This window comes from Taudactylus pleione, unplaced genomic scaffold, assembly GCF_031769625.1.
Source record: "Taudactylus pleione unplaced genomic scaffold, aTauple2 ptg000309l, whole genome shotgun sequence".
Taxonomy (NCBI): Eukaryota; Metazoa; Chordata; class Amphibia; order Anura; family Myobatrachidae; genus Taudactylus; species Taudactylus pleione.
The window spans coordinates 7,228,021-7,242,714 of record NW_028284710.1 but is presented as its reverse complement, the minus strand read 5'-3'; the positions used below and the strand labels follow the sequence as shown (position 1 = coordinate 7,242,714).

Here is a 14,694-nt window from a genome sequence, read left to right as displayed (position 1 = left end):
ATTTGGAGGTGTAAATGATGTGGGACAGGTATTTGGAGGTGTAAATGATGTGGGACAGGTATGTGGAGGCGTAAATGATGGTGGACAGGTATGTGGATGTGTAAATGATGTGGGACAGGTATGTAGAGGTGTAAATGTTGTGGGACAGGTATGTGGAGGTGTAAGTGATGTGGGACAGGTATGTGGAGGTGTAAATGATGTGGGACAGGTATGTGGAGGTGTAAATGATGTGGGACAGGTATGTGGAGGCGTAAATGATGTGGGACAGGTATGTGGATGTGTAAATGATGTGGGACAGGTATGTAGAGGTGTAAATGATGTAGGACAGGTATGTGGAGGTGTAAATGATGTAGGACAGATATGTGGAGGTGTAAATAACGGGGGACAGGTATGTGGATGTGTAAATGATGTGGGACAGGTATGTAGAGGTGTAAATGATGTGGGACAGGTGTGTGGAGGTGTAAGTGATGTGGGACAGGTGTGTGGAGGTGTAAATGATGTGGGACAGGTATGTAGAGGTGTAAATGATGTGGGACAGGTGTGTGGAGGTGTAAGTGATGTGGGACAGGTATGTGGAGGTGTAAATTAAGTGGGACAGGTATGTGGAGGTGTAAATTAAGTGGGACAGGTATGTGGAGGTGTAAATTTAGTGGGACAGGTATTCGGAGGTGTAAACTATGTGGGACAGGAATGTGAAGGTGTAAATTATGTGTAACAGGAATGTGGAGGTGTAAATGATGTGGGACAGGTATGTGGATGTGTAAATGATGTGGGACAGGTATGTGGAGGTGTAAATGATGTGGGACAGGTATGTGGAGGTGTAAATGATGTGGGACAGGTATGTGGAGGCGTAAATGATGTGGGACAGGTATGTGGATGTGTAAATGATGTGGGACAGGTATGTAGAGGTGTAAATGATGTAGGACAGGTATGTGGAGGTGTAAATGATGTAGGACAGATATGTGGAGGTGTAAATGATGTGGGACAGGTATGTGGATGTGTAAATGATGTGGGACAGGTATGTAGAGGTGTAAATGATGTGGGACAGGTATGTGGAGGTGTAAATGATGTAGGACAGATATGTGGAGGTGTTGTATTGATGAAAGAGGGATTTTAAAACTTGTAGATGAGATGTAAAACTTTTTATTTCAACATTTTACAAACACTAAACAACTACTTTCCAAACATTATACCCCAAAATGCTTAAAAGACTTTTATTGCCTGAAAAACAGTTTCTTGCTATCATTTTCCCACCATTATTAAAAAGTGGAACAATCAGCCATTTGACACAACTCCAAGGGGTAAATTTACTAAAGTGAGAGTTTTTAGAAGTGAGTTTTAAAAGTGCCAATAGCAACCAATCAGATTCTACTTAACATTTAACTAGCACCTTCTAGAAGATAATAGCTAGAATCTGATTGGTTGCTATAGGTAACATTACTTTTAAAACTTACTTCTAAAAGCTCTCACTTTAGTAAATTTACCCCCAATACTTTGTTGTCTCATTTGTCACTGTTTGGAGGTCCAGTGTGGTTTCCCCACTTTTTCATGCACTTCTTCCAGGTCGAAAACTGTAAAAAAGTTGTGTACCCTCGCCGCATTTACAGCAAGGTGATATTTCAAATTGGACCTTGCATTTCTCAGGAGCACACTTTCGCAAACTCACTCCCAATTGGATTGAACCCTAGGTATGCTGAGCATAAAGCAAAGCAATACAAGACATTGGGCCTGATTCAGACCCACTCGCAAGCGGCTGTCCGCTCGCAAGTGGCGATGTTGTGCACTGCGCATGCGCACGACGGAAGGAGCTCCGTCGTGCGCATGCGCCAGACGCGACGAGCGAAGGACTTTCCTTCGCTCGTTGTGTCTGATCAAAGGGGGCGTGCTGTCGATGTTGATTGACAGCACGCCCCCTTTGGTGGGCGTGCCTCCCTGACGGGGGCGTTCCCAAGGGAACGCCTACTGTCAGAAGCCGGCCCACTGACATCACTAGTGATGTCAGTGGGAGTGATTTTGGCTCTGATAGAGCCAAAATCACTCCGGGCCTTGCGGTTGAAAACCTCAACCGCAGGCTCCGGCTCGCAGTGGCGATGGTCGCGATGGTCAAGACCATCGCGGCCATCAAACTGCACGCTCGTATAGGCTGTGGGTGGTGACCCACAGCTATACGAGGGTCCAGGAGGACGCTCCATAATTATGGAGGGCGGCCCTCATTCAGAGCGTGCGCTCTGCTCAGAGCGTACGGCTCTGAATGAGGGCCATTGTTTCAAAGTTTTCCTGTAAATTATTTTAAAATGTTCCCAACAATGGATCATAGCAATATATTCCTGCTACATAACTATCTTGGTATACATATGCATAGCTTGCAACAAAAAATGTGACATACAGGGGCAGAACAGTGCATTGCAAGGCCCTGTATAAAAGGAATCCACTATGCTGGTTTGTGGGTCCCCCTAACATCTAACCCCCTAACTGTAGCAACCACAGTAGTTCAGACACTGGTGAGGAACTTGGGGACTGCTTGCACAAAAGGTGAAACCCTTGGCTCTGATAAAAGCCAATGGAACCTGTAATGTGGGAGGCTGCCACTAGGTGGAGCCACAGAGCGGCAGAAAGGAACAAGCTGACAAAAGAAAGGGATTTGTGGTTTGCACATGAGCAGAGCACGAAGGGTTGTTGCTAGATACAAGTTGGAGAATGGACCTCTGACATCACAACCACGTGACCGCTGCAGCAGGGCTGAACCGCTACCAGTGTTACTATCCACGTGGGCATAGAGGAGGAATATAAACCTGTGGCGAGCGAAGTGAGCCACTGTTCCTGAAGTGTGGCAAGTGAAGCAAGGCTGCGAGGGGACACTTTTGGCCCCTGATCTGAACATTGCCCCTCCCCCTTTTGCCACAGGTCATGTGTTTGTGACGTCAGAGTTCCTTTACAGCACCTAACCGTGCAGTGAGGGAGATGCTGAGAAGTGGAGCTGGAGAGTGGGGTGAGGTGTGTCAGGCCTGTGAGCTAAGACGAGGTAAGCAATTAAGGTGAGGTGGTGCCAAGTGCCAGGGCTACTGAATACCCACTGGTAGAGTGCTGGGGACCGCAGCAGAAGAACCAGCAGAGTGTTGCAATATTGATTAACTGTAATACCTGCAAGACACTGAGCTAGATTTATATATTATAAGGGCACAGTCGTGGCATTCGTAAAGTGAGGGACAGGTTGTCAGCATTTGGGGTAGGTAATGGGGGGTAGTCTGAAAAATGTTTCATGGGCATGCATAAATTAGCCCCTGCAATTGCATTCACAGTATGAGAGCTCTACATGTCAGGGGAGCTGCAGTGTTTGTGGCTGGTCAGACTTGACGTGCAAGCTGCGTCACTGGCTGATGTGCATCGATAGTACCGATGTTTACACTGTTATATGTCGCCGTATGTATATAAGAATAACCTAATAACCCTAATACTTTAAGTTAGGATTCTGGCGCCGGGATTCCGACTGCTGCGCCTCTTTCATGTCTTGCACTGGGCGCTACTGTGCCCTGTTATGACCCTGATCTCACCCCCCTCTACAAACCCTGCCCCCTCATGCATTAGGGCTGCTTCCAGAAATTTCCTGGGCTGGTTTTCAATCTTAATCTGTCCCTGCCTGAGTCCACCTGAGTACCAGAGTTTCTTGGCAAGTCGTATACCTGTATGTTTCTTCTATTTATATTGCATTGCAAGGAGTAAATTTACTAAGATTCGAGTTTTGAGTTTGGTCAAAATGACAATCTCTGGTGAGTTTAGCCATGTTTTTCATCTCACAAATTTACTAAAGACAAACTCTGTTGAGTTTGGGAGAGATTTCTCTCTTCTCACTTGTAAAACTCATGTAAAATAGCAAACTCAAAACAACTCACCATCGGGCAAACTCGGAAGAACTTTTCATGAAAAAGATGCAACTCGGGCATTTATCAAGAATCGAGATTACAATCTCGGGTGAGATTGAAGCAAACTCGCAGAGAAATTGAAGTTTCAAACACTCCCCCTCCTGAGCTGCGAGTTTTGCAGAAACATACACAGATCAGTGTGATTTGTGTATGTTTCTGCATGTGTACCTACTTTAAAGTGTTTTTATATATAACAAAAAAGACATAGGGTCCCCCCCAAAAGCATAACTAGCCCCGGACTGCTCAGCCAGTCCTGGTTCCAAAAATTACAGGGAACGAAACCAGTAGGGTTCCCACGTAATTTAGGAACACATACTTACCTGCTGGCAGTTGGTCAGTCCCCTTCTCTAGTAGAATCCGTTTGGAGTACCTGGAAGAAAGATCCTATAACATTTTCACCTGCTATTGTAGAAATAAGGTTTCAGGCCATTCATCAAAAAGGTACACAGTTATCTCCTGCTTATCTTTCTCTCCCAGAATGGCCTTCTGTCCCCATACACTGGGACAGAATTAATCAAGCTCCGAAAATATAATATTTTTGGAGCTTACCTACGGGAGCATTCGCCATCTTCAGATGGCGTTTGCTCACGAAACCTGCTCCTTCCCTATGGGAAGGAGTCTTGGGTTGCGAAGAGGGATCCTTTCGGATCCCTCTGCCCCTTTCCGGTTCCTTACGCAGGATACCAGGGATTTTGTGCGCATGCGAAAGGAGCAGTGAAGCTTCGAGGAGACAGATGATTTTCACAGAGATAGAATGTTAATTATCGGACCCCGATAATTAACATAATGAATAGAGCCCTGTATGTGTATAACTCTGCATATTCCTTGTGCCTGCAATAATTCTGCTAGAGCCTCTGTTTAATGATTACACTTACTCTGCACACCCTGGGCCTGATTCAGACCCGGACACTAAGCCGCAATCGCTCGCTGCCAAAAGGGGCCGGGTATGCAAATTCCATGATCGCACTGTGTGGCGTAAGGACGTCCTCTATGTCTTAGAGAGCGTCACAGATGTATAAAGATGCCCACTTTCCTTTCTTAACACGTTATCTCCAGGAAGTGTGTGATTAATCAGTAACATTGAGAGCCATCGGAGCTGCACGCAGCACTTGAGGTAGCCCCTACCCTGCCGCAAGCACTGCGATCAGTGCTGACTGGAATACAACCAGGTGACATGTACAATGACGCCTCCATGCTAATTATGCACTCCCTTTAAATGCCGTTTTGACGCCCAGACACGCCTGCGTTCGCACCACCACTCCCCCGTTCACAAGGGTATCGGTATGATTTATGAATCCCGACAGCGGCTGCCCGACATGGGCGAAAATCCTGATCGTCCCTAAGGTAAGTATAGACTAACCTAATTCCATCCCCTAACCCTTCCTTAGGGGTACCTAACCCTAACCTTCCCCCCAGGGCCTAACCCTAATCCCGCCTCTAAGTGGCTAAACCAAACCCCCTTTCCCCGCCGCCTAAACCTAAGTCCCCCGGGGGGGTGCCTAACCCTAAATCCCGCCTGGGGGTGCCTAACCCTAACCCTCCCTCCCCCTAGCCTAACCCTAACCTCCCGGGGGGGTGCCTAACCTTAAGTCACCCCCAGGAGCCCAAAACCTAACCCTCCCCCTCCCGCGGCTGTCCGCGCCCGGCATCCCTTCAATCAGGATGCCGGGCGCCGGTCTCCCGGCGTCGGTAAAATGACGCCTGTCATTTAACCCTCGCCGGGATTAAGCAGTCGGGAAGCCGGCTGTCGGAATTAGGTCCGCCGGCTTCCCAACTGCATACCGTTCACAAGCACCTTCCCCTGTTACCACCGAAAAACGGCACTATCTGTCACTCAAGGTAGCGCTCAGTCTTTGTGCTACGAGCGCACGACTCCCTATCGCAGTGACTGGCTCGCGCACGTGCACTGCGATTCATATGCATGCGCACAATGTGAACCATCAGCAGCTACGAGTGAACGCTTCTTAGCATCCGGGTCTGAATCAGGTCCACATTGTGGTTTAATAAAGCCTTAAAATCATTTATCTCTGTGAAGCTTTTGTGTTTTTAACACAAGACACACACACACACACACACACACACACACACGGAAAATCCTTGTTAGTCTGCTGAGTAATAATCTGTTTCACTATTTCTTCTTATAATATAATTGAGGTTATTGTGTTTAGAGAATAGTGAATTAAAGTAATTAAGAAACCATATTTTTTATACTTGTAGCTAAAGAGGTGCTGCAGAGGTTAGGATAATGAGGCCTATTTACAAGAGAGAATTATTGCCTATTTACTAACTACTATCTTATATTTGTTCTAATTCATTTGTGATGAATTGACTGTTATTTGTATGTTTATCATTATTTTTCCTATCTTAACAACCTCCTAAAAGACCAAATTATTCTATTTATCAAGGCTGTCATGTTATTTCATTTTATTGTGTGTGTGTGTGTGTGTGTGTGTGTGTGTGTGTGTGTGTGTGTGTGTGTGTGTATGGGGCTAGCCTCTGCTACATTCTGAGAAGGATAAGTTTGTGAAGTCATTGCCAGCAAATAAGGAAGATCCACTGGAGCTGCCGTCTCAACTACTGTGCGCATCCCAAAACACGGGGTACCAGAAATATAATGTATGATAACAACTGTAAGGTACTTAGCAATATGTTTGCACTTATGAAGTATAAGTAAATAATGGATATGTGTGTATACAGGGCAGGGGTTAAAGTGGGCCGGAACGGGGCAGAACTGCATTCCGTCACTTCTATTTGGAGACGGAATCAGTTCGCCTCTTCCAACCCACCTCAGCCCAGCTCCATTTGCCGGGCACCCGCTGAGATTTTGTTACCAGCAGGCAACCGGCTCCCTCCCAGCAGCGACAGCCGGAGGCTGGATCTCACTCTTGAGCTACGGCTTCCGGGTCCCCCCACAGGCACTATGGGAGAGACATCATGACGTCTCTCCCATAGTTCAGCAGATCAGCCAGGCGGAATGGAGGCAGCGGACGCAGGAGCAGGGCTTTAGGTAAGTATTGTTTTTTTGGGGGGGGTTTGTGTGTAAGCGGCTTCATATTGTGGGCATAACTTCTGGGGGCACTGCTACTGGGGGCATTTACTCGAGGGCATTACAATTGGGGGCATTACTACTGGGGGAATTTACTTGGGGACATTACTATTCAGGCCACTACTACTGCGGGCATATTTAATCGGTGGCATTATTATTGGGGGCACTACTACTGGGGGCATTTACTTGTGGGGTATTGCTATTGGTGGCATTATTACTGGGGGCATTTCCTTGGGGGCATTACTATTAGCACTACTACAGGGGGCACTACTACAGGGGGCATTACTACTGGGACATTACTTCTACAGGGGGCACCACTACTGGGGGCACTGCATAAGGGGCTTCACTACTGGGGAAACTGAATAAGGGGAACCACTACTGGGGTCACTGAATAAGGGACACTACCACTGTGGGCACTACATAAGGGGCCCTACCACTACTGGGGTCACTGCATAAGGGGCACTACCACTATTGTGGGCACTGCATAAGGGGCACTACCACTACTGGGGGCACTGAATAAGGGAATCTACCACAGTGGGCACTGCATAAGGGGCACTACCACTACTGGGGGGACTGAATAAGGGGCACCACTACTGGGGTCACTGCATAAAGGGCACTACCACTATTATGGGCACTGCATAAGGGGCACTACCACTACTGGGTGCACTGAATAAGGGGCATTACCACAGTGGGCACTGCATAAGAGGCACTACCACTACTGGGTTAACTGAATAAGGGGTACCACTACTGGAGCCACTGCATAAGGGACATCCTTACTGGGGGCACTGCATAACGGGCACGACCACTATTGTGGGCACTGCATAAGAGGCACTACCACTACTGGATGAACTGCATAAGGGGCATTACCAATGTGAGCACTGCATAATGGGCACTACCACTACTGAGGGGACTGCATAAGGGGCACCACTACTGGGGTCACTGCATAAGGGGCACTACCACTACTGGGGTCACTGCATAAGGAGCACTACCACTACTGTGGGCACTGAATAAGGGGCACTTCCACTACTGTAGGCACTGCATAAGGGGCACCACTACACTGGGGATTGCATAAGAGGCACTACTGCTGTGGGCATTATGTGTAAGGGGCACTGCTGTGGGCATTGTATAAAAGGCACTGCTACTTTGGGCATTGTGTATTAGGGGCACTACTACTGTGGGATTGTGTATAAGGGGCACTGCTGCGGGCATTGTATACGGGGCACTGCTACTGTGGGCATTATGTATAAGAGGCACTACTACTGTGGGCATTGTGTATAAGGGGCACAAATGTGGGCATTGTGTAAAAGGGGCACTGCTGTGTGTCATACATGAATAAGGGACACTACTATGTGGTGCAATGTGAATCAGGAGTGAATCAAGATTCTGCTACTGTTTTGCGCAATTTGATTTGGGAATACTATTGTATTTCTTTATAAAACAGCGCCCCTTTTTTGCGCCACGCATGCCGTCCCTTTTTTAAAACAAAAAAAACTCAGAGAGGGGAGGTGAGTTCCACCACTTCTCTAGGGCCACTTTAAGCACTGATACAGGGCCATAAGATGGACATTGTGGCCGGTGCCCTCACATAGGGCGGAGCGCCCTAGGGATGGTACCGTTGCAACCCCTCAGCTCATGCATCTGGCTAGCAGTGTGCCTTTCCAGGTTGGTGCTGCAATCCCATCCAGTGCATCCTTCAGATGTTCCGGCCACACATCCTGCAGCCTGCTTGGAACATCTTAATGTTACAGCTAGTGTCCACTGCTCCATTAATAGCGCTCCTGCCCACCCATCCTCTGTGACGCAGCCTTAAGACGGCATGCACTCAGGGAGAGAGGCGGCACAGGGCGCACTGAAGAACTGTTATGGGGCTGTGTGTATACATAACACAAGTGGAAGAATGTAATGTACACACATAATAGAATACAAAGCAAATATGTGGAATGACTGTTCATATTTACAAATAATCATTATTTCTTTGTAAGGTGCCATAAACTGGGCAGTGCTGAACAGTAAGAATGATAAATCATATAAAATACGCATTACACCATGCTTACCTACTTTTCAAAATGCTTTTCAGGGAGATTGTGAAAGCACCACCTATGAGCACGGCAGTAAAGTGGTCGTGTACTGCTACATCTGAGAGGGTGTCATAACATTTACTTACATCTACATATAAATGAGCCCCAAAGCAGGTAGTAAGATCTATTTTTTGATGAAAACACACTGATACTTTCAGAAAATGCATGTAGCCATGGGGATCATTGTGTCTTATAACCAAGGCAGGAAAATTATACTAATGATCCCTTTTGAATGTATATATCTCTGTTTTATTAATATATAACTGCTTCATAATGGGGGCAAGACGCAATCAGGGAGATTGCTGGACTCTTCAGGGGGACAGGGAGATTGCTATTATTTCAGGGAGTCTCCCTGACAATGAGGGAGAGTTGGCAAGTATGCATTACACATAAAAGAAAATAATATACTTTGGCAATATAATATATATAGCACAGAAAGTAAGATAAACACAAGGATCCTGCTGCATAGTAGGATGGAAATTGGGCATATATACTCCTGCATTGTGTACACAGAAATAAATGCTTATATTCGCTAATATGCGTTATATTATATGCATCGTTCCCATCCATTATTTGTACGATTGGTGTGCTATTTATCATCATCATCAATAGTGAGCATTTGCACCAGCTCTATACAGATGCAAAATATAGATATGAAAGCGTGCATACAGTATTTACACTTATGTCAATTCCAGCCACACTGAACATTACAGCCTACATTGCAGCCCAGTTATGCCTCATCAGCCATAAATGGAACTGCAAGTGAAAATGTGCATCACCAGAACATTGCAGTGTGAAAACACATAAAATACGCTGTACCAGCAGGCATATGTTTAACTCAGTATCAGACCCAAAGTGTATACTCAGTTGTACAATAAATACAGCACAGCAATAAAATGGAATGTACTCAAACTGGATATACAGTCAGGTCCATAAATATTGGGACATTGACAGAATTTTCAGATTTTGGCATCTATTCACCACCACAATGGCTTTGAAATGAAACACACAAGATGTGATTTAACTGCAGACTTTCAGATTTAATTTGAGGGTAATTACATCCAAATCAGGTGAACGGTATAAGAATTACAACGGTTTCTACATGTGCCTCCCACTTTTTAAGGGGCCAAAAGTAATGGGACAAACTAAACAATCCTAAATCTAACTTTCACTTTTTAATACTTTGTTGCAAATCCTTTGCAGGCAATTACAGCCTGAAGTCTGGAACGCATAGACATCACCAGATGCTGGGTTTCATCCCTGGTGATGCTCTGCCAGGCCTCTACTGCAAATGTCTTCAGTTCCTGCTTGTTCTTGGGGCATTTTCCCTTCAGTTTTGTCTTCATCAAGTGAAATGCATGCTCAATCGGATTCAAGTCAGGGGATTGACTTGGCCATTGCATAACATTCCACTTTTTAGCCTTAAAAAACTCTTTGGTTGCTTTTGCAGTATGCTTCGGGTCATTGTCCATCTGCACTGTGAAGCGCCGTCCAATGAGTTCTGAAGCATTTGACTGAATATGAGCATATAATATTACCCGAAACACTTCAGAATTCATTCTGCTGCTTTTGTCAGCAGTCACATCATCAATAAATACAAGGGAACCAGTTCCATTGGCAGCCATACATGCCCACGCCATGACACTACCACCACCATGCTTCAATGATGAGGTGGTATGTTTTGAATCATGAGCAGTTCCTTTCCTTCTCCATACTCTTCTCTTCCCATCACTCTGGTACAAGTTGATCTTTGTCTCATCTGTCCATAGGATGTTGTTCCAGAACTGTAATGGTTTTTTTAGATGTTGTTTGGCAAACTCTAATCTGGTCTTCCTGTTTTTGTGGCTCACCAATGGTTTGCATCTTGTGGTGAACCCTCTATATTCACTCTTGTGAAGTCTTCTCTTGATTGTTGACTTTGACACATATACATCTACCTCCTGGAGAGTGTTCTTGATTTGGCCAACTGTTGTGAAGGGGTTTTTCTTCACCAGGGAAATAATTCTTTTGTCATCCACCACAGTTGTTTTCCGTGGTCTTCCGGGTCTTTTGGTGTTGCTGAGCTCTCCAGTGCGTTCTTTTTTAAGAATGTTCCAAACAGTTGATTTGGCCACACCTAATGTTTTTGCTATCTCTTTGATGGGTTTGTTTTGATTTTTCAGCCTAATGATGGCTTGCTTCACTGATAGTGACAGCTCTTTGGATCTCATATTGAGAGTTGACAGCAACTGATTTCAAATGCAAATGTCACACCTAGAATCAACTCCAGACCTTTTACCTGCTTAATTGATAATGAAATAACGAGGGAATAGCCCACACCTGTCCATGAAATAGCTTTTGAGTTGATAGTCCCATTACTTTTGGCCCCTTAAAAAGTGGGAGGCACATATTGAAACTGTTGTAATTCCTACACCTTTCACCTGATTTGGATGTAATTACCCTCACATTAAATCTGAAAGTCTGCAGTTAAAGCACGTCTTGTTTTTTTCAATTCAAAGACATTGTGGTGGTGAATAGAGGCCAAAATCTGAAAATTCTGTCAATGACCCAATATTTATGGACCTGACTGTATATATATATATATATATATATATTATATACAGTATGCAATCGCAATGCCATACGCAGCCTAAAATAAGGTTGCCCCCTTTACCTTACACACATCCATAACACTTACAAGTCTGTGAAACCATCGGTAACATCGAGTACCATTGTAGCCTCACGTACACTTCCACAAGCTCTGACCTTGCTCAGAGATTGATAACCTCATCGCACACAGTGAAAGCCCAAGCTGCGTATGGCATTGCAGTACCTAATTTACACACACCCCTGCAATGGCGTTCAAATGCACTGGCATGCCTATATTTCACTGACACCCCCCCATCACCACCCCCAAATGGTACTTCCTGTCAATCACTCTGTGATTTGTCTGCGTAGTCACTGCAATCGCATTGGAGCCTTTGCGCACGCGTACTGTAGTGTATACACATGCGCAGAACACAATTGGCCAATTGCGTGCATCATCACAGTTGCAATTGCTAGTGAATCAGGCCCAATGTTATTTAAGTGACTTGTTGTTCTGTTTGTATTTTCCTAGATTAACTTCACCCCATCCCCTACCTCCAATTTAATTTTTTGCTTCTGAAACATAATGGTCTGCATTAAAGTGCATGTTATTTTGTTCAAATGTAAAATGCATTGAGCACTCAGAGGACAAACAACACTTCAATGTTTCCATACCAACTTCAATGTATAAGACATAATAGCAATGCATTTGTGTTTTTACCTTGATTATTACTTATGCCATTGGCTTGACTCATTCTTTCCACCACTTGAGCAGAGCCAGAGTAATCCAGCTCTTCAACATGGCTTGTAACTGTAGGAGGTGCTTTTACTGGTCCGGTTATTGCTTTAAGCTGAAATAAATAAGGTCATTATGTCATACTATAAGTAATACCCACACATAAGCATTCTGGTATTTTATCGTGTTGTACAGCAGATGGAAGTAAAAATAATTATTATGTCTTCAATGCCTTATCTTAACTCGGATTAAAAAATTTGAAAAAATATATATGATTAAGCTCATTCATTTTTTAAATGGAACATCATGAAACCTAAACACACTCGACCTGATATATTGCTAAAAAAAAATACATTCTCCAAAAAGTACACACCCCTGTCCTTATTTTGATGCCTTTTTCTACAACACACTTATTTAAGCACTAGGCAAAGCAGCTCAGCCACCACAAGTCTTAGGTGATACAAATATTAACCATGGCACACCACACACAAACAGTGCCTGCAAAGATACACATGAGCTGCTGAGTAATACTGAAGTAAGGGCCTTATTCAGAGCTGGACGCTATTTGCGCTCGCTCGTTCAGAAAAGGGGGCCGGATATTTAAATAGAGCGCTCGCTCTTTGCGGTCTGTTGACGACTCTATGTCTGAACGAGCGAACGAAACATGCGCTCGCTATTTTTTAAAAAACGTCCCCTGGCCGCTCGCATCATACGTCATCTCCGCTATTTTTATTAGATTAATCGAGTACATCGAAAGGCATCTGAACTGCTCGCAGTGCTTGTGGTAGCATTTTCCTACCGCAATCATGCGAGCAGTTCAGGCAAAAAGACAACCGAGTGACGTGGTCGATGACGCTGCTTTGTTAATTATGTACACCCTTAAAACGCCCGTTTTGACCGTTTGGCACGCCTGCGTTCGGATCTCCACTCCCCGTTTTCAAGCACCTTTCCCTGTTACCACCCACAAACGCCTCATTCTGTCACTCAAATTAGCAGGCATTCGCTATTTTGCGAGCACACAATTTCCGACCGCAATGACTGGTTCGCGCAATGCGTATTACAACCCATACACATGCGCAGTTGTGCGAACATCGCTCGGAGCAAACGAGCGTCCGCTTACGAGCGGCTCTGAATCAGGCCCCAAGTCTCATTCCAGTGCTGGATTCCTCCACTTTAATGTTACCCATTCATATAACAAGACTGCCTTTTCACTTTTCAAGTAAGACCCGTATTAAATTAGTTTCACGTACGCGTTAAAGTTTCGCCTGCCGGACTTTCCACCTTCATCGCGTATTTTAGTCGCGGAAACTTATCATGTGCATACCCGCGATTCACCCTATTCAATTCCAAAAGACACAAAAATGGCGACACGCAATGTCAGAACAGGCAAAAAGTGGTGTCAGAATCGTGGAAATCAGCCTGAACCCCCCCCCAAAAAATGCAGTTACATTGGGGATCAATTAGCCCTAATACTACTGTTTGGGGTACTTAAGTTCGCACAATTGGCACTTATTCGCGTCTTTGTACAAGTGGTGAAGAATTACATAAAGCAGTTTTTTTGGGAGAAAATAAGTAGTCCTGTCAAATTTGGAGTGCCTGAAAATGGGTGCAAGCATATTTTAATGCATATTTTAATGTCTCTAAAGTGCGAATTTCCACCATCATAAAAGCACCTGCAATCCCCAAAACACTTAACCCCTTCTTAGTGCATCCCCAGAACCTTATTTCACTAGTGTGCAAACTTATACCCCCACTTTGTGCTTTTTCGCCCCAAAATTCAAAGAACTTTTTTGGGGTCTTCTTAAGTTTTTTAACTAATTTTTTGACGCAGTTGTCCATTGGCGGGCTGTTCCGAGTGGTTTCCCCACCTTTGCACCTCCAAACAAAATTTTTGCACTTCTTTTCTCCTGCTATTCAGAGGCAAATCTTTTTCACCTAATAGATTGCATTGAGTTTCCGCGTACGCGAAAAGCAGATGGAGTTGAATACGGAGAATATGGAAATAAGTTTTCGCCTGGCGAAAAATTGCAATCGGCGATACTTTTACGTGGATATCGGCTTTTCGCTTACAATTGAATACGGGCCTAAATCTACATCTCTAATATCCATTCAGTCTTCCTACCTCCAATACCCCTTTGCCACCTTCAACTTGCTTCTGGTTTTGCCCACCTGCACCACCACCCATTTTACCCTCACAGCCCATGAATTTTCAACATAATTCAAAGACAAAATTGATGCCAACTGAAAACATCTCCATAATCCAACCACTTTCTCCATCAATCCATCTTCAGGTCATAGTCTTCCATATTCAAGGACAAAGTCTATGCACTCGGCTAACCATCTCACTGT

General features: G+C 44.8%; 1 protein-coding gene across 2 annotated transcripts in view; it reads right to left on the bottom strand.

The window, feature by feature from the left end:
- COL15A1 (collagen type XV alpha 1 chain) overlaps positions 1-14,694 on the bottom strand; it is a 432,564-nt gene that overhangs the window by 194,228 nt on the left and 223,642 nt on the right. For both annotated transcript variants that reach the window (XM_088442332.1, XM_088442333.1), the window contains one exon: positions 12,331-12,460. In XM_088442332.1, the coding sequence (XP_088298458.1) occupies positions 12,331-12,460 (130 nt within the window). The remainder of the gene's footprint in view (positions 1-12,330; positions 12,461-14,694) is intronic.